Genomic DNA, 21,499 nt, shown 5'->3' on the forward strand with positions numbered 1-21,499 from the left:
GGCATGTGGGATCTTCCCGGACCGGGGCACGAACCCGTGTCCCCTGCATCGGCAGGCGGACTCTCAATCACTGCGCCACCAGGGAAGCCCTATGCACTGTTTTAATTCTTATTTTTAAGTGGTTTGTTTTTCATTTTAACAGAATGGTTCAAAAATTCAAAATTCATTTCAGTTTTGATGAGCAGGGAAGGCCTGACCTTTTACCAAGCACTCAGGCACCAAACTGTCCTTCTTTCTTAAGAGTCCACTGGTCACCACAGGGGTCTGCAGGGCAGTGTGTAACTACCCGTTCACTAGCAGAACCTCTAGTCATCCCAGCTCCAACTACTGCCTAAATCGTTTTCTTGTGGAGAAGAGCATGGTAGCTGTGTCAGTTAGATTGATTGACTGACTTCAGTAAAAATGTAAATAGCTCCATGGTTTAGCTTTTGGAACTGCCTTGGTGTTTGTATGATCTGGGGAAATAGCCAGAATCTTCTTGTCGCAGGGAGCTAGGAAGAAGGGGTAAGTTAGATCCAGAAGATGGAGCTTGTACAGAAGATGTCATGCGTACCACATGAAAAGGATCATGAGGATTTAAGAAAACATTATTGAAAGAACAAGTGGCATAGGATTCAAACAGACTTGGGCTAAAATCCCAGCTAAGTCACTATGACACTTATTCTACAAACTTCAACAAGGTGTTTAACCTCTTTGAGCTTCAGTTTCCTTATTGTGTAAAATAGAGGCTGTAATGTCTCCTCTAAAAAGGTACATCAACTAATGAGATAGAGTACTCAGCACCATTCACAAAACATAGTAAAGCACTTCAAAAGTGGTAGCTGCCCAAACAACAGCAACAGCAATGAGTCATTTCAGTAGAACCTCCCATTGGATGCAGTGTAGAGCTGAGGTTAAGCAGCCTGCCTGAATCATAAACCCACCTCCACCACCGGTGTGACCTTGGATAGATTGCTTAACCTCCCTGTGTCTTAGCTTTTGCCATAAATACCATGGAGATAGCCATAGAAGGAACTTTATTGCATTATTGCAAAGGTAAGTTGAAACAATGCATATAGAATAATTAAGACAGTGTAACCAATTAAAGATGCCAGTTATTTTTACTATTATTCTCTCTGCCCCCAACCTCATGGTCATCTGGAAATAGTGTAGAGGTAATCCATGTAGTTAGAGATGACAACAGGACATGTCTTTAAAACTCAGATGTAGCCACACCCAGGGATTTCTCTGCAGGGAAGAGAGAGGCAGTGACTCAATGACACAGGTGATATTCTAGGAATCACAGGAAGCTACCTTGCTCTGAATATTTGCATCAAAGCATGGATGTGAGTCTGACACAAGTGAGTATTAAGCAAGGCTGGATAATTTTTTTGGACTTCCTGACAACTCACCATGTTTCAGTAGGTTCTGACTCTCACTATTTAAATAAATCTGTGAATATTTGGAGACGTGGGAAGTCTGTAATTAATCCCCACGGGCAGTATAGAAGCTGCTTGTTCAAATCAAAAAGAGCCTTCACATTCTCTCTTTTTCAGCATCCTGCACCTATATAATAAAATGTCCCTGCATCTGGTTGAGGCTTTGCGGTTTAAAGCATTTCCACACACGTAACTTTGTTTCAGCCTCTTATAGCACTGCGGAGTTGGCCCAGCCAGCGTTTAGATCTTCTTCATCTTATGGGCAAGAAACCGAGGATTTGGGAGGTGAAATGACTTGCCCCAAATCACATAGCTTTTAAGCAGCAGAGTAAGTTAAAAAATTCCTCAGCAGCTTTTGATGAGATTGATTTGCTCTTTAGTTTTAGGTTACATAAGACTGTATTGTCACAAGTGCCATTGGAATTACTGCCACATTCTATTTTTTTTTTAAAATTCTGCTTTCTCTAATTATAATAAAAGGAGACTTTTCTAATGAAGAGACGTGTGTGCCTTCTATACATATCTTCCATATTTATATCTGCTCTTTGAGGCTACTTCAGTTTGACATTTCTCTGTTTTCTTCTAGGAATATTCTCTGAAAAAGACTTAGATATCAGAAAAGTATTATGGATGCAGAGATTAGACAGGAGCTTTAGTTTAAAACAAAGATGTGGTAGCTCACACCATCATATTTTCAAGGACAAATAAGATCCTTTATTTTTGTAGTCTTGCTCGTAGCTTATTTGTCTACATCTGAGAAATAAGAAAAGAATTACAGCTGGGTTTGCAGATGCATCAAAAAGGGGAAAAACACACGGGTATATATGGAAGCATTTATTTTTTCTTATTCTAAAAAGTGAATGAAAAAATAAAAGCACCTATGATATTGAGATGGGAGCAGGAAAAGCAAGTGTGGGAGGATGGATAACCTTTGATGTCAAGTTGATTTCACATATCTATGTGGTCCAATTTCAGTTTGAATATTAGCTGTGAGATCTGCAGTCCCCTGTTCTATAAGGGTAGAAAGGTGAAGATAGAATATTCCAGAGGTTTCTCAAAACTTTAATAAATATCTCTCCTGCCAGATGACCCCTGATAAACTGCAGTCTTCCTTCCAGTAAAAAGCTCCCCCAGACGGGCTCAAAAGGGATGATGTTCACCACTATTGAGTCTCCAGTCAGCCATGCCAGCCAGTTGAGACATTTCATTGGAGTTTTTCCTTACTTGGCAGTTTTAGATGTTTTTGTCAGTAATGTAAATTGAAGAGGAGAGGAACTCAGTAGGAATATGTGAAAACTAAGTCTATATTACACGAAATGTGCTTTGGGTTGTGCATGAGTTTCACATAATATTTACCTAAAGGTGCAATGTATCAAAACTGAGCTTGTTGTGAAGGTGTACAGCATGAAGTCCATGTATTCCACTTCTGTTTATGTTGTGCTTGTGCCGTGGCTTCACAGTGACACATTTCTCAGTAGCACATCAATATGCACAGTTCTTGAGACCAGCACTTATACATTATATTGTGGCATTTTCATCCCCCTTAAACTTCTTGAGTGTTAAGGTTTATGATTTATTTATTGTGCTATTTTTTGATGCCTTGCAAAATGACTAGCATATAGTAGGTGCTCTGTATAGATGCTTGTTAAACAGATCTGTTCCTTGTCTGAGAACGATTTCATAACACAAAATCCATGAAAACCTCAGAAAAGGAAATTCAAGATATTTCTAACCTGGTTTTTATAAGTCTGGGCTTTAAAAGAGAGCCTGAGGATTTTTTGTTGTTTTCATTTCTAATATATAAGTTCTGGGCAAAAAGAATATCCCAATGGTTTTGGTATTAACTAACAGAGGGTGATAAATATTCTTAATCCCTTATCCCTTTCATTGTTATGGGCTCCTTAAATTACCTCAAGCAGAATTATTGGGATTTATTTTGTTCTCTAAGCAGTATCATTATGATTAAAATAAAGCAAAGATTTGAAGCTAAATAAAGATTGGAGGATCAATGACAAATGGAAAACCCTGCCTTTCCCATCATTCTTGCCTCAGTATATTTGCAGGGGTCACTCCAAGTATGTGGGGATTGGACAGCAACCAGCGTGTCTTTGAGAACCCCATATTCACTCCCATAGGGCAGCCACATAATTTGTGGGACCCTGTTCAAGATGAAAAGGCAGAGACCCTTGTTCAAAAAACAGAAAAAGAGCTTTGCACTTTCTCTGGTCGACTCTCTCCCCTGCTGTTACCATGTTCTCTGCTGTCTAATGCTGTTGTGTACCCAATCATGATGCTCCCTGCACCCACACCCAGGGCCTTGCCAGGAGTGGAGGCAGTGGAGACCGGGAGGCAGGTGCTGGAGAACTCTTTCTGGAGACCTGGGGAGTGTGGGAATGCAGGACTCCAGGGCCCTGGCACATGCCCCGCTCTCTCTCCTTACTTCACTTGCAAAAGCCAAAATCAAAGACAATACATGGAGAGTTTCAAGACAGCAGCATCAGAGCATCAAGCCTCTGGTGCAGACCCTGTCCAGCGTGCAGCTTGCTGTGCAAATGCCGTGGCCTCACGCCTGGGACGCGGGCTGTACAGCCCCCAGGAGGGAAGATCTATGGGATGATTAGCACAGCCTGCTAGTAGGAAGAAGCGATGCTTCTCTCCTCAGCCCTGGGGCAGGAGGGTTGACATTGCCTTTCTCCTTCTTTGTTGTGACTATTTCCTCTTTTGGTCTCCATTTTCATCTACTTTGTTTTCTATAAAAATGATGAAGGAAAGGAAAATGAACAAGCAAGTCTGATAAAGTATAGTTTATACCAGTGAAGTTATGACTCTCATGCAAATATAATATGAATTCATGTCAAGGTTATCTTTAACTCAGTTATTAATAAGGGAATCAGTAAGGTATCAAAACTAAAGAATATTTAAGAAGCAATATTAAGGTAAGACTGCTTGATTAGATATGAAGCTGGTTAACATCCATTTAGAGTACTTTTCCTTCGGAAAAAAATTATTTTCATCTCTAGCTGAGAAAAATCTACAAGTTAACCTCTGCCCCTACAAAGTTGTAAAATAAGACCAGACAATAGAAAGTCAAGGCCAGCATTAGAAACTGAACTCCCAGAACATCCAAGTATCTTTTCAGCTGTTCCACGTTGAGAATAACTTATCTGTCAATGTAACTTGCCCCAACCTAGCATTACCTGAATTTTTACTTCATCTGACCACAATATTTAAAGATCTTCTCAATTATCCTCCATCGGCACAGAAATAGATGTTCAACATACACAATGGTAGAGTATAAAATAAGAAAATATTTCTCAATATATTTAAATCAGCAGGCATTTAGATTTCCCTTAATACTTAAATTAGGTATTATACTTCTAGACTTCAAACAATAGCATCAGAAGGGCCTTTAGATTCTTAGACAAATTTTACTTAGAAATGTCTGGGTGATCTCTAGTCAGATGAGAAAAGACACTCAGGGAAGATAAATGTACACACATCACACAGAAGAGCAGATATGAAATTGAGTCTTGGGGTTAGGCCCCCCTGACTCCTGGTGCGGGGGGGACCCAGTGGCTCTGAGCAGTTCCTCCTCATCTGGACATCAAGTGTCCATTCATGTCTGTGTCCCTGTCTAGTTGTACAAGTGGTTCACCCTCTGCTCAAGGGAAATTTCAAGCTCTCAGGACTCCTGAATCTGATAGTAGGTGGTCCCAGGGCCAGTGAGGCACTGAGTCCCCTCCACTCCATCCTGACCCTCCCCTCCCCACCACCCTTCCCCAGTGCTGTCCTCTCTCCATCTTGGGAGCAGAAAATGTTGCTCTGCCATCATGGATATAAATGTTTATGGCTCACATTTAGGACTAAAACAATTTTGAGGATTTAGCTTTTATTTCTGTGTGGATGGGTAGATTAGGGAAGGAAATAAAAAGCCCCAAAGCATTAGTGAGAGAGCAGAGGGGAAGGAGATGAGTTAGGTGAGTATTCAGGTATGATCTTACTAGAGAGTTCTAATGTCCAGATAATTTCCTAACTCAACACTTAAACTCCAAAATTTAGACATGATTTTCTGTCAGTTCTATTGAATTTAAACTGTATTTATCATTAGACCTATTAATGCAGGACTAAAAAGAGAAAGTTGCATACATTGAAACCTATGGAAAGGTGAGTTAGGCATGAATAAGGATTCTTGGTATTGTAGCATACAAAACCTACTTATAGTCCCAACTGTTGTGCTATCTTCTGCTTTGGAACTCTTTTAAGAGTAGAAAAAATCTCACTTGTTGAACTTTGTATCATAAGGCACTCACATTGCTTCTGAGAAAGTGAGTGTACTGTGTGATGGGAATAGGTATTTCTGGAAAAATATTTTTGGGGATGAAATTAGTTTAGAAACTTCTATGAAGTTGAAGTAGAGTTAAATGGGCTATATTTCATAGGACTTCTTTAACATCTTCAAATATGTTGTGAAACTCCAAGAGGGGAATATGAAATGGTATATTTTATGAATATATCTTAAAGAATTGCTGTCTCCCCGTTCTTTTCCTAAGGAATGCTTATTAATATATCTTGAAAAATATTTTTAGAAATTCCCGTCTAGCTTAATCCCCTCTTTACAAAAATGATGGAAGTGATATCCAGAAATGGTTGGTGGTCTACTTAAGAGTAACGGTGGGACACAGACCTCCTGCCTGTTGGGCTTACCTGCAATGAGGAAGCTGTAATTTTTATAGATAGCTGAGACTTTAATTGTAATTCTCAAGTCAGAGAACTGCTGAAAATGGTTACTGAATCACTTAATTTGGACAACTAAGTTTTTTGTGTGATGGAGCAGGTAGTTGATTTATATTGCAAAGCTTGGGACAGAGCATTGACTTAAAGTCTAGACAGTAGTGATTTATCCTGTCTTTATCATCAGTGTTGAACAAATCTCTGAACTCACACAACATTTTTCCATTTGTGAAACAGAAATCTGAATCTATCTTCCAAAGATACTTTAAGTATTAACATCATTTTAAAATGAAATCACATCAGAACAATGTCATTATATCATTTTCCAAAAGAAAAACACTTGGTGATTGTTAAGTTAATGGCAATTAGCAGTGTTAATATGTAGACAGTACTTGCTTGAAGCCACTATTGCATTTTAATGTCAATAAACAATAACCAAATTTATTTCCTGGTGTTTTTCCATCTAGTCTTTGTATTCTCAAGTCTTTAGCAAGTTTTAACTTTCGGCTCCAAATCACTTGGGCTTTAGGTAGGCAGGTGGGAAAAAGTTTCACTTCATTTTCTTAGACTAAAGGTTAAGCAATTTTCCTAAGGTACGTAATGTGTCAGCAAATGGACCAGGAACAAAATGTAAGGCTTGGAACTTTGTCTACTGCTGAGCCAAAAGGATTGGTTTGTTTCTTTCCTAAATTAATTATTTAAAGCATTTCATAAATCTAAGCCAAGGGAGTCTGGAGCTCTCACATTTGACTCCAGCTTTAACTTTGCTCTGTTTTTACTTTGTCTGTCAAGGTTTTCACACAATTTTAAGTGTGATATTTAATTATATGTAAAAATCAGAGTGATTAGCACAGTTTACTAAATCCTTGGTGTGTGTGTGTGTGTGTGTGTGTGTGCATGCACACGTGTATGCACGGATGCAATCTGTAAGTGGTAAACCATGTAGATTTAAATAAGAACAAATACTTCTAGTTACAAAACAAACAGGTTTTACCACATAATTCCCTACTGAAAACTCATTAACAAATAGTTTTTTAAGTAGAACAGTCAAGGATAGCATCTTAGCAGCTCATATTTTGCTTGCTTATTGCTTGAAGTAGAGAAAAAAATGTTAGTATTTTATAAGAAACGGAGAGGAAAGATGGTTTTCAGATGGGATTTAGGTCAGAGAGGTCTCTTATGCCCAAGAAGATCAATCAGGGTAAATGACTTCTCCATGTATTGTTACCTAAGGGTAGAGAAAATTGAAGATGAGATTTTTCCCCCCTACTTGTTTGACCTTCCTGCATAAATATGATGTAAAAACTATGTGTGGAATTTGATAGTGGTCTTTTCCCATTGGTCAAATCTTGAAGTATTTAACTCTTTGAGACTTTTCAAATTTGGTGTAAAGGATACAACTTTTTCCACGTTTAATCTTACTTGTTCTCATTTAAATACCATTGTATTTGGAATCACGACTTTAATGAAACTCTGCGGAGGACTGAAATGCTTTCTGCCCCAGAAGAACAAATGCCCAACCCTTGTTGCTACACTCAAGGATGGCAGTAATAAAAGTGGTTAGAAAATCAATTTAAACTGCATTTGTACTTTACCAAGAAACTTGTGACACTTACAGTGGTACGTTGGTGAGAGTTATGATTTCCAAATACGTGATTGACTTTTGTAAGCAACTAAAAACCCTGCAGCTTCAGTCACACTCTCCAAGCAAAAATAAATGACCCCAAATCAATCCATTTTAACCATACCTGGCACTTGTAGAGTGGGGGAAGAAATGAGATCAAAAAGATAAAAAACAGCTATGAAATCTGGGCTGTTTTAACCTAAGGTTGCACTTTGTATGTATAAGTGAAAAAACTCATTTTATTCCACAGCCCTTAGCATAAGCAAAAGAGTATGTAGACAATGATATCATGTCTTATCCTTCTTTGTAAATCCCATGTTCACACTACTTCACACCAAAGAGGTGCTCTGCCATGCTGGTGGCGTGAAAGAGACACAAATCCTATTTTAATCAAGTAGACTCAACTTAAAATAACCTCTAAACATGGGTATTCCAGGAAAAAAAATAGAAAAAAATTACCAAAATACTATGTTGTGATGCATTGCGTTTAGTCTAAGTGGTAAGGAGACATTTTTCTTTTTTCCTACTCATAGCATTGGTATATTTGCTTTTCACGCCATGGAAGACTAAATGAGTTTATTCTTCTTAATACTGTCTTGCTTATGGTCACCTCCAGCTTGCTGAACATTCAGGATAGTGAGGGGGTGGGGGGTGGTTAACACTGAAGCACCTGTGACTCCCATCTCTTGGTGATGTGGAAAGGGGCTGGTGTTTAGAAAATGTTCAAAACTTAGAAATAAAGCAAAAAGATAACTATGTGTTCTATTAATATCATACTAGGGTGTTTTCTAATAGGCCTGCTCAAGGATTATGTAATTTTCTAGAAAAATGAATTTTTATTTGGCTCACTATTTACTATTGATTAGGCCCAGACTCTGGGAAGTTACATGCTAACTTGTAAAATTATGTCTGATGGAGATGCAAATGAGTACAGATTGGTAGAAAAGACAACCACAAATTTACACTTTATTCCTTTGTAGGATACTAATGAGTATTGCCTCTAACCTAGTGATCTTATTTCAGCTTTCATTCTGTGCCTATATATGCTCAGCCTCCTGAATTCTCTTTGAATCAGCCTTACCAACATACTGGTTCTGTCATTAATGAGATAAATAATTTTTGGCATGTGTTCACTATACACTTGTATGAAAGTCAGGTTTATAACTTTTTGAAAATTAACCTTTGATACGTGCTTTGAGTTACCTCCTTAGCCAAGACCCGGCCTAAGAGGGGCAAATGTTAGTCTAGATTTTATGGGGCACACAGCTTATATAATTTTTGATCCTTTATAAAAAAAGGATTCAAAAATACATATACAAACTTATTTATTTACAATGAGAAAAGAAATCACAATGAATTACAGGGAAACAAAGAGATTTAGCTGTCTCTCTGAAATCTCTTTAGGCTCTTCATAGGAAATTCTTACATGGAAATGGTTCCTGATTGCAGCCTCGTTTCTGCTCTGAAAGAGGACTATTAAAAAGCCACTGCAATTCCTAGCATCTCCCAGGTCTCAGAAGGACATGTGCAAGGGTGGAAACCTCTATGCTTCATTAGCTTCAGAGTAAACCAGTTCTGCTACTGGGCAAGGGGGCACTAGCAGGTAAAATGTAAGTCTGGGAGGAGCAAACCAGAGAACTTTGCCCCTCAGGAAGCTGTGCCAGGGAGTGGCCCCTTGGGCAGGGCTTGACGAATACTCACACACATGTGTGTCAAGACACCCAGGACTGAACTTCTGTTATAGGGAGAACATACAAAACCATAATGGCACCAGTTAATCAGAAAACCTTTGTACATTCTTGCCTCCTTTGTCATAGATTAATTGACCATAAGCGCCTGGGTTTATTTCTGGGCTTTCTATACTGTTCCATTGATCTCTATTTGTTTTTGTGCCATTACCATACTGCTTTGATTACTGTAGCTCTGTAGTATAGTCTGAAGTCAGGGAGCCTGATTCCTCCAGCTCCATTGCTCTCTCTTAAGATTGCTTTGGCTATTTGGGCTCTTTTGTGTTTCCATAAAATTTAGTATCTTCAATAAGTGGTGCTGGGAAAACAGGACAGCTACATGTAAAAGAATGAAATTAGAACATTCTTTAACACCACACACAAAAATAAACTCAAAATGGATTAAAGACCTAAATATAATACCAGATACTATAAAACTCCTAGAGGAAAACATAGGCAGAACACTCTTTTCTTTTTCTTTCTTTTTTTTTTTTGTGGTACGTGGGCCTCTCACTGCTGTGGCCTCTCCTATTATGGAGCACAGGCTCCAGACGCACAGGCTCAGCAGCCATGGCTCACAGGCTGAGCTGCTCCGTGGCATGCAGGACCCTCCTGGACCAGGGCACGAACCCACGTCCCCTGCATCAGCAGGCAGACCCCCAACCACTGTGCCACCAGGGAAGCCCCCAGAACACTCTTTGACATAAATTGTAGTGATATATTTTTGGAACTGCCTCCTAGAGTAATGGAAATTAAAACAAAAATAAACAAATGGCACCTAATGAAACTTAAAAGCTTTTGCACAGCAAAGGAAATCATAAACAAAAGACAAACCACAGAATGGGAGAAAATATTTGCAAATGATGCAACTGACAAGGGATTAATCTCCAAAATATACAAGCAGTACATACAGCTCAATATCAAAAAAACAACCCAATCAAAAAATGGGCAGAAGATCTAAATAGACATTTCTCCAAAGAAGACATACAGCTGGCCAAAAGGCACATGAAAAGATGCTGAACATCACTAATTATTAGAGAAATGCAAATCAAAACTATAATGAGGTATCACCTCATATTGGTCAGGAGGGCCATCATCAAAATGTCTACAAATAATAAATGCTGGAGAGGGTGTGAAGAAAAGGGAACCCTCCTACACTGTTGGTGGGAATGTAAATTGGTGCAGCCACTATGGGAAACAGTATGGAGGTTTCTTAAAAGACTAAAAATAGAGCTACCATATGATCCTGCAATCCCACTCTTAGGCATATATCTGGAGAAAACCATAATTTGAAAAGATATGTGCACCCAAATGTTCATTGCAGCACTATTCATAATAGCCAAGACATGGAAACAACCTAAATGTCCATCCATAGATGAATGGATAAAGATGTGATGTGTGTATATATATATATATTTATATTTATATTTATATTTACATATATACACGTACATACAATGGAATATTACTCAGCCATAAAAAAGAACAAAATTATGCTATATGTAGCAATAAGATGGACATAGAGATTATCATATTAAGTGAAGTAAGTCAGACAAAGATAAAAATCATATGTTATCACTTATATGTGGAATCTAAAAAAAAATTATACAAATGAACTTATATGTAAAATAGAAATAGACCCACAGGCATAGAAAACAAACTTATGGTTACCAAAGTAACCGTAAGGGAGGGAGGGATAAATTAGCAGTTTGGGATTAACATATACACACCTCTGTATGTAAAATATATAACCAACAAGGACCTACTGTATAGCACAGGGAACTATGCTCAATATTTTGTAATAACCTATAAGGAAAAAGAATCTGAAAAAAACCCCCAGATATATATGTATGAATAACTGAATCACTTTGCTGTACACCTGAAATTAACACAACATTGTAAATCAACTATACTTCAATAAAATAAGCTGAATAAAAAAATAAGAAAGCCTTTTAATCCTTAAAATTAAATCCCTTCTGCCCCAAGATAGCCCCAAGTCTGGAGAAACTGGAAACAGAAGAGGGATAGAGAGGCATCAGGCAGAACACATCATATTCTTTTCCTGTTCAAGCTCTTGAGCTGGGGGTCCATCCAACTAGGCAGGGGATAGGAGACAGCCCAACTGGATATGAGTTAGAAGTTTTAAACTGGAGGATGTTGAACCATATGCTTTTAATATGTGAACATGAACCTGCATGATATTCTGTTAAGGGAAAGTAAAGGGAACCCATAAAGTATGTTTGACATCGTGAAAGGAGAAAAATAAAACTGTTTGTATTTGCACCCCATAAAGGTTAAACTGCTTTCCATGAATGGAGTACATGGATAAATGTTGTAAATGCACAATTAATTAACACAATTAAAGAAATGGGAACACCACATATGCTTCTAAGTTTTTATGTGAAAATTAGTGGGACATTTTCCCTTTTCCCCTTGTTTGAGCAGTAGGGGTCACCTACAGCTGAGATGTTTCGATGTTCAGCAAACTTTTACACATGAGAATAATCTAACCAAATACAAAGTAGTACTCTAGTACAAGAGACATTTAAATCCTGAGGACAATTTCAAACATGTTGAATGCAGACAGAACAGCAACTAAGAAGAGGGGTTAAATATTTGAAGATGTTATTAGTCTAAATGTGGGATGAAAAATTGATATGAAATAGGCACTTTTCCCCCTTGGTATTTAGAGGACTTGGGTAGACTGCTGGACTGGATTAGGGGTAATCTTTCAGGATACAGAGTATTAACTAAAAGTTCTCAGTAGTTTTGCCTAGTTACATGTCACTGTGACATGACGGTGAAGACAAGTGGACATTTGTGGGGTGTCATCACTCACTACAGAACAGATGCAAAAATTAGTACACAATACCCAGATTCATTGTGTTCTGTAGTAGTTGTCACTATTGCAATTTCAAGTTCAATTTATGGCTCCTACCTCATTTTGAAGTGCTAAATGATTTGAAAACTAAATACCTCAGAAATCATGAAAAATGACTTCTTTTCACCTGACAATATAAAAAAAAGTCTATGAAATGAGATAATAGGGAAAAATGGATTGAAAGAAAAGAATGAAAGAAACAAGCTTTTACTTCTCTTCTCACTGGACACAGAGGGCAATGAAAGTTACCTAGTGTTAAGAAACACATATACATTTTTCTGAGGTTCTTGTTGCAGTTAATTTTATGTGTCAATTTGATTGGTCACAGGATGCCCAGATAGCTGGCTAAACATTATTTCTGGGTGTGTCTATGGGTCTGTTTACGGAAGACATTAGTACTTGAATTGGTAGACTGAGTAAAGAAGCTGGCCCCTCCCAATGGGGTGGGTCTCACCCACACCTCTGAGGGTCTGAGCAGAACAAAAGTGGAGGAAGGCTGGGATTTCTCTCTGTCTGACTCTGAGCTGTGACTTTGACCTTCTGCCATCAGCACGCCTTCGTACTCAAACTGGGATCTACACCACCAGCTGTCCTGGTCTCCAGCTTGCAGGTGGCACATAGTAGGACTACTCAGCCTCCATAATTAAGTGAGCCAATGCTTTATAATGTATACCTATCTGTCTATCTATCTATCTATCATCTATCTATCTATCTATCTATCATCTATCCATCTATATATGTATGTATGTATACATTGCTTAATATGGAAAAATTAAATTGAGTTGGACTTTCCTGGTCAATTAATTGACTAAAACTATATTATCCATCTGTCGGCATAGTGCAGTGATCTGCAAACTATGGCCTTTGGACCAAATTTTTCCAGACACTTATTTTTATAAATAAAATTTTATTGGAACACAGCCACGTCCATTTATTTATATATAGTCAATGGCTGCTTTGATGTTACAGTAGCAGGGTTGAATAGTTGTGAGGCAAAGTCTAAAATATTTGCTATCTGTCCCTTTACAAAAACAGTTTGCTGAACCCTGCCCTAGCACATGGAAGACAGCACTGGCTAGTGATGAATCAAAGCTAAGAGAACAAGTAGATCCAGAAAGATCACATTCATTCGCATCTAGGGATTATTGACTTTCAAGGCATGGTCAAATCCATTCCTAAATTCTTAGCTCCTGGCATGAATTTAGACTAAGTCTAAAATTCATGTCTCAATAATTATTCACTATAATGTCAGTGACATACATTCTTGGTGCAGTTGTTATACAGGGTATATTCCCAAACCTGATGCTCCATTTTAATTATTGTTTAACCTACTTAAAAATATCTGACACAGAAAGGAGAAAGTGATTTAAATGTCATCTGTTTAATTTTCTAACCTTCCCTTGCCCTTTGGAAGCAGCTTGTTCAAAGTCCACAGAGATTTGGGTACTCAGAATAACCCTTTGTATCACTTTTCTAAACTGAATTTTGGTACATGCAATTTGGATTTCTCTGAAATGAGCAACCACTGGGGTTTGAAAATTCTAACACAGATTTATAACAAAATGAAAAACACTGGATACTGTCCAGAAACATGTGATGGTACTCAAAGCAGAATGACATTTGCTCAGTAAAGCTGCTGAAGTGTCACTCCCCTTAAGACTTTTCAACATGAAATTTGTCTTCTTGTAAGCAGATTACTTTCATAGACAAAGTACGATAGAAACAGCACTTACTAACAGCAAATTATATTAACCAAGCTGCTAAAATTAGTGAAGATTTTGTTTATAAATACCTATATAGCTGTGTTTTATTTTGTGAACCCTAAAGTTTAGCTCTATCTGGTACTGAACCTCTGTTCACTCACCATTTTACTCTTGTCTAGAGCACACTTCTTTTAGGGTTATCTCTTGTTAAACCACCATTATTCTTTACATGTTGGGAAAAGTGGGCTTGTATTCCCAGAAGACACCCATTGGAATGCTCAGGGGTGTGTGTGTGTGTGTGTGTGTGTGTGTGTGTGTGTGTATGTGTTTGGAGACTGAAACACTTTTCCCTCATTAGGAGACATTCCCCAACCTTTAGATGAGAGACCCTAGACCAGAACAATTAAACTGTGATGAGAAATTATTATTTACATTTTCAAATGAATACATCATGTGCACATGCTAGAGTCTTAAAATACTAGTGTCTTTATATCTTGAGACAAGAAAGCAGAAAGGTACAAGTCCTTTCTTCTTGTCTTTGTAATAATGACTCTTTTATTCTGAACATAGATGATTTATTACTTTGGAAATAAAATAATAAAACTTGTAGACATAAAAAGAATTCCATCAGTTCATTTCATCCATCCCCTTTGGATTCAGAAATGTTGAATACTCATATAACTTATATAAATTGCTCTGCTATTTTGAAAGCTGTCTTGAATCTAATCTCCCTTTCTGGGAAAGTTGGAGAAGAGAAGGGAAGTTTAGAAGCCTGCCTGGCTAAGCCCAGGAGTGGGATCAAGTCAGATGGTGTGGACAGACTCAAAGGGTGAAAAGGGTTGGAAGAGAGTTTGGAAGATCTTGGAGAGATTCATTTTATGATGTGGCAGACAGAGAGGAAAGGAGCCTTTGGCTTTGACCAGCAACATAGATGAGAAGTAAGTTTCCAAAGGCGTTAAGCCAGTTCAGATCCATGTTTTCTACATTAGAAAACATGGCTCAGTAGCAGTTTCTCTTGGTTTTTTGGCTGGAAAACTTTACACCACTCATTGTATTCCAAGTGTGGGCAGGCGTCTGCTGGGGGCAGATTGTTGGTTGTGATAGTGGTTCTTAGGACCTACTTCTCTGATCTGTGTTCTTCTCGTTGTACTGAACGTACTCACAGCCTCTCAGAGATCTCCTTCAGTACATATTCTCGTTCTCTTTTTGGGTTGCTGCACAGACTGCTGAACTGCTCTGCTATGATTGTGCACTGGTGTTTTAGACAGAACAGAAGGAAAGCAGCATTCTCATTCTGACGATTTTCCCTGTGGACCTATGGACAACTATCTGTGCTCTTCTCGTATTAAACTTTTGATCTCCTAGGGGCTGTTCTTATGATCCTTCTGAGAAGTCCTTTTTTGTTATTGTTGTTTGGGAACTGACCAGCTCCAGTGTATGATGGTGTTGGCATGCACAGGGAGATGCTCAAATGAAGTCACAGGTGCCATAGATCAACGTGTTCTGGATGCAGTGACGCAAAGGGTGGGTTATGGAAGTTCAGCATTGGCAACCAAGATAGAAATCTTGTTGTTCATAGGATAGGAAGAAGTGTTTTATTTGTTGGGTACACAGCTGGTATGTCTCCATTTTACTGGCCATAAGAAAGCACGTACAGATCTGGAAGACCTTAAATAGTGTTTGCCAAAGTCTGTTGACATTTGAGTGGATTTCTCTAGAGTAAACTTTGAGAGTTTGAAAGATTGAGAAATGGATATGGAAAGCCAGAATAATGTATGTGACAGAAGAGAGATACATTTCTGTGGGAAGTTTCACCCTAAGGTTTGAAGAGCTGGTAAACTTCTACGCTAGAGTGAAAACTCCTTGTGTGCAGGACAGTCTTGACTACACATCTTTGCTTCACAAAATCCTTGGTTATTTGTTGTCCCTCAGGAAACGACAGACAAAGTATAATTCTACCTAGGACTGCTTATAACTATCCTACTAGGATGACAATCCCGACTTTTATTTTCAAGTATATATTAAATAACAAGATTGGAAGTAATGTGAGTTTCTTTTAATTTATGAAAATGAGAGGTTTATTTTATTTAACATGTACCTGGTTTACAATATCTGAGACAATTACTGTTCTAAAATAAAACAAACCCTTCCCTGCTTCTCCAAGTTGGTGATGTTAGATATTTATTCAGAAAACTAGAGGGTATTTATTTTCTATGCTGCATAACAAAAAATTACTACATAATCAGCAGCTTAAAGCAACACACATTTATTATCTCATTGTTTCCCTGAATGAGGAGTTTGGGAAGGCCTCACTGGGTCCTCTGTATCAAGTCTCACAAGCTCAGACAGGGTGTTGGTCAGGTTGGGGTCTCATCTCAACATTCAGTTGGGGAAAGACCTGCTCCCAAGCATATGTGATTTGTGGTAAAATATAGTTTCTTGCAGTTATAGGACCAAGGACTTCAGATCTGCTGGCTGTCAATCAGTGGCCATTCTGGTTGCTGCTGCCCTCACTGCCTTGTCACATGGACCTTCCCCCAATTGCTTCACACTTTATCAAAGCTGGCAAGAGACAGAGTCTCCTTGCTCACAATCCTGTGTGACATAATCATGGAAGTGACATCTCATCACCCTATTTTATTGGTTATTCTGTTGATCAAAGGCAAGTCACGTGTTTCAGTCATTAGAAAGTCAAGAGGAGAAGCCTTTATCCTGTTTCTATTTCACTTAATTAGGCAAAAATGCATTTTTTTTTCTGCAGAGTTCTGAAGTTTGTTCTGCTGGATAATTTTTGCATTATTACAATTTAAAAAATAATCGCTATTAATGGGTTCCTTATAAAACAGAATACTTACTAAGTAAAGGGTTGATTTTGTTTCCTTCAGACAAGTGACCATAGCCAAGTAAAATTCATTCTTTTAAAATCCTTTAAAACTTTATCTGTTATACTTTACCTATGTGATATAGGTTGTTATTTTACAAATGTGTAAATTAAGGCACAGACTTAGACACAGTTAATCAGAAGCAAAGGTTTTAGACACTCTAAGAGCTGATACCTTCCTTTCTCACTATGTGTTTTCTTCAAGTTTATTATGGTCAGTTTGTGATTGTCTGGTAAATATATCACCCTGACTTTATCACATCTGTCCATTCCTCTGTCTTGCCTTGCCATTTTGTTCTCTCCATCTATTTTCTTCTTCTATTTGAGTGATTACTTTCAGAGCCCATCTCTGCCTACCATTTCCTATCCTACTTTTTTGATAGAATTTTTCTGTTTCTCACACTATGCACATAGATGTTTACATTTATAGTGTCATTAACTACTTGATAACTTGTCCCTTAGAAACACTGACGTGAATTAATTAAGATAGTTCCTGTGAGATTTGGTCAATTTCTCCTTGACTTGAATTATTACAATCTGTACATGTTTCAGCTTCCACTCTGTCATTATCTGTAGCCCTGAAATAAAGATTTCTCAGAGGATTGAAGAAATTGGAGGATATTTTCTACACTGCCCAAATGAGACTCCCTCAGGGTCAATTCACTTAAGACATGTTAGTGGAACAGGAAGTAATTTTAATTAAGATCTTAAGCTTATAAGCATTATGAATTTTTACTTCAAGGTGGAAAAAAGTCTATGTAAGATATTTCCTCCTTGAAGTAAAAATTGCCAATACAAAGAAGAAATGGATATAGGTATTCTTTCTCCATCTCTAATCTTAGAGACCTAAGTATATTTATTTTTAAGATGAAGCAAAAACAAACACTAAAATTAATGCACCAAAACTATTATCAATGAATAATCTCTCATTCATGTTTTCAAAGAGTAGAACACCTTGGTAAAATTATACTTAGATCCATTTAAAATTACCAAAATCAGGTCTAGTTACCTAGTGTTTTCAGAGTTCAGAAATTTCTGACATTGGAACCACAATATATAAATTTCTTTGAGCAAACATCATCACCTAGGTGATGTACACAAAAACTTGGAAGTTCCCCACCTTTCTTTTCTATCACCCAGATGACAGTGCTGCTGGTTTTGTTGTTTTAAGAATTTGGCTGGAGGGCAGGAGGCTAGTACATACCTGACACAGGTACCATTATTGCGGCACAGATGATGCTCACACCGAGGGATGTGGCAGTTCTCAATGTTTTTCCCACTCAGGGCTTCATCGATGAGGGAGAATTCTTTGTTGTTTACTTGAAGCTCTTGAATGCAGCCCTTGAATCCATAAACGTGGCCTGCATTCTTAGGAATCTTAACATTTGCAGGGATATGGCCAAGGAACAATTTTTCAAAATATACCTTTAGGAAAAATAACAACAAAATATCTTTTTATGAAGTGTTATCAGATTATATGGGAAAGACCTAGATGTTTTGTTCTGTAATTACATGTATTGATGTGTTTTTCTGCATAAAACAGGCTGTAATTTCTGCTTAATTTTGTCATCACTAGTAGGTGATAGGATAAGTTACTTTAGAAAAGGGCATTTATTTTGCAATTTTTTTGTACCTCTCACAGTATCTAATAAAATTTAGTAAAAAAGAAAAGGGGGGGTATTCAACAAACCTTGCTGATTGATTACTTTGAAAGGTATTTTGGAATGCAAGGTATTTTGCATTTTAATTTTGCATTGAAAGGTATTTTGTTTGCATTTTAATGTGAACATTACCAAATAATAATGGATAAGGAAAATGAAGCCTTGTTAATTAACTACTGTTAGGGATTGAATTTTCTCCCCCTAAAATCATATGTTAAAGTCCTAACCCCCAGAACCTCAGAAGGTGATTTTTTTTTAATTTATTTTATTGAAATAGAATTGATTTACAATGTTGTGTTAATTTCTGCTGTACACCAAAGTGATTCAGTTATACATATACATATATATACATTCTTTTTTTGACAGTTCAAGAAACTATAATAGCAAAATTAATTAACAACTTAATGTCTATCAAAAGAACAGTCTTTTTCATATTTTCTTCTATTGTGCTTTTTCACAGGATATTGAATACAGTTCCCTGTGCTATACAGTAGGACCTTGTTGTATATCTGTTCCATATGTAATAGTTTATATCTGCCAATCCCAAACTCCCAATCCATTTCTCCCCCTTAACCATAAGGCTGTTCTCTATGTCTGTGAGTCTGTTTCTGTTTCATAGATAAGTCCATTTGTGTCATAATTTAGATTCCACATATAAGTGATATTGTACGGTATTTGTCTTTCTCTTTCTGTCTTATTTCACTTAGTATGATAATCTCTACGTCCACCATGTTGTTGCAATTCTAAATGGCTGAGTAGTATTCCATTGTATATAGATACTGTATCTTCTTTATCTAGAATGTGACTTTATTTGAAAATAAAGCTTATACTCATTGGCTAGAGTGATGATAAAGTCATCTGCACAATGTAACTGCTACTTGATCTCTCCTTTCCCTCCCTGCAGCAACATATATAAATTGAACTCTCATCATTTAAATGTATGTAAAATGCAACTCCCCTCAATAAGACTTTATGAGCTGCAATTAGAGTCTGGATGGACTGGTAAATGAGACCCTGACCTTCAGGTCTGTTGGGCATATGACAGACAGATGTAGCAGGATTTGTGCATTTATATCTCTGACGTCCTTATCTCTAAAACACACTAAAACATTCCAAGCTGATGTCTGAAAAGTATTTAAATTGATATTACAGATTCGTTAATATGGAAAAGCGTAACTGTAAGCATTAAAAAAAACTAGAAACAAATAACTAAGTTAGGCCACTAAGGGGAGGAGAGAATGGGAGATGCCCAGTAATATCACTTAATATTTACACTAATATGTGCTGGTTTGATGTACGTGTGCTTTTAGAGAACAGAAGCGTGTTCAATTCTAGGATCGCCAAAGCATCTCCATGACCCACAATAGATCAAACTAACTATTATTGGAGCTCTTGTTCTTATTTTAGTAACTCGGGCTCAGTTCCAAAGGGTAGTCCTTCAGTTTTTCTCTACGTACTTCATATAGGATTTAGATATACAGTCATCCAGAGGATAGCTCTCTTTGAGTACAGTGGGGTGGAGTCTTCATGGTGTATTGATAAAGCTCTTATGCAGATAGTAGTACATCTGTTTGTTTTCACATCTTTTCTCATATTTAGGTGAATTACTCTAGCAACCAATTAGCAGAGCTCTTTTATCAGCTAAGACAAGTGACTCACTGCTAATGCAATCTGGGATCCATCGTGAACTTACAGACTCAGCGAATCCAAGGCCAGGGCCTTCCTCTCACTGAAGACCTCTGACATTTTTGTGTATTGATTACACACCTAGAAGAGCAAACATTTCACTGCTTTGACAAGTGTGCTCTTTTAGCACAAAACTGATAGAGAATGGAAAAATACCTTCCTCTTCTGTCAGCTGTAGGCAGATCTGTGGCAGAGTCTACAGAGCTGTCTATGATTTATTAGATCATTAAAAACACCCAAACAATGGAAGTAGATGGCTCTGTATTTCTTCTGATCTGAAGCCTAAGCTTAGTTGGAATCCTGAAACGTCTAAAAGAGCAGCTGCCATTGACTGCACATAGATAACCATTAGAATGGTTGACTTCCTCCATCCTGGGCTCTCAATTATCCAAGAGCTGCCTTTTGTGTGTATAATAATTCTTAAGGAGACAGGCCTTTAAATAAGTCTTTTCTAATAACTCCTTGTGAATCCGACTGTGGAGAATAGGGTCTGACATCAAGATATCATCTTACAAGATAAAACCACAGAGAACAGACATGGACAATCAAGGAGGGATCATCAAGATAATGAAAAATATGAATAGTGACTGAGGGATAAAGGCTCCACATCTGACAGGAGAGAAATGAACCTTCTTTTTCCCCTCAAAGTGTATCTTTAAAGGAAAAACATAGTCTCTCTTTTACAATATGTAGGAGTAAAATAAGAAAATAGGCAAAAGACAAAACATTTCTAAAAACTGGAGGCTGGGGAGTGGTGGACACAGATGAGAACCTGCTTTATCTCCTTTTCATTTTGTTTTAATTTAAATTTAAATATTGGAATACTACATACATTTCTGTAGTGATGTCTTGATTCAATGTATAGTTTTGTCTTACAGTCTCAAATCTTTCTGAAGTCAAATAACTTTTATGTTAATGAGAAGGTAATGGCAAATGTACTTTTTACTTAAGACTAACTATTGAAGTGTACTTATCTTTAGCCAAGAATATGATGACTTGTAATTGGAATGAACTGACTTTTACTTGTGGTTACCAAATTTTTGTTTTTAATATTATCTGAATTGTATGCAGACAAATTCAAAATCAGAAACAGCAGTAAAGATGGATAAATGATGTTAGGTAGTGTTTGTGAAGAAAGTTTTATTTAAGTAACTTTCACATATGATTTTTCTTAAATTCTTAAAAAC

At 37.4% G+C, this 21,499-nt stretch overlaps 1 protein-coding gene across 1 annotated transcript in view; it reads right to left on the minus strand.

Moving 5' to 3' along the window:
* The window catches only part of EYS (eyes shut homolog), a 1,642,163-nt gene that overhangs the window by 231,507 nt on the left and 1,389,157 nt on the right, over positions 1 to 21,499 (minus strand). The window contains exon 33 of the mRNA XM_029223300.1: positions 18,170 to 18,390. Coding sequence (XP_029079133.1) covers positions 18,170 to 18,390 — 221 coding nt within the window. The remainder of the gene's footprint in view (positions 1 to 18,169; positions 18,391 to 21,499) is intronic.

This window comes from Monodon monoceros, unplaced genomic scaffold (genome assembly GCF_005190385.1).
Source record: "Monodon monoceros isolate NGI ecotype Baffin Bay Population unplaced genomic scaffold, NGI_Narwhal_1 Super_Scaffold_15, whole genome shotgun sequence".
NCBI lineage: Eukaryota > Metazoa > Chordata > Mammalia > Artiodactyla > Monodontidae > Monodon > Monodon monoceros.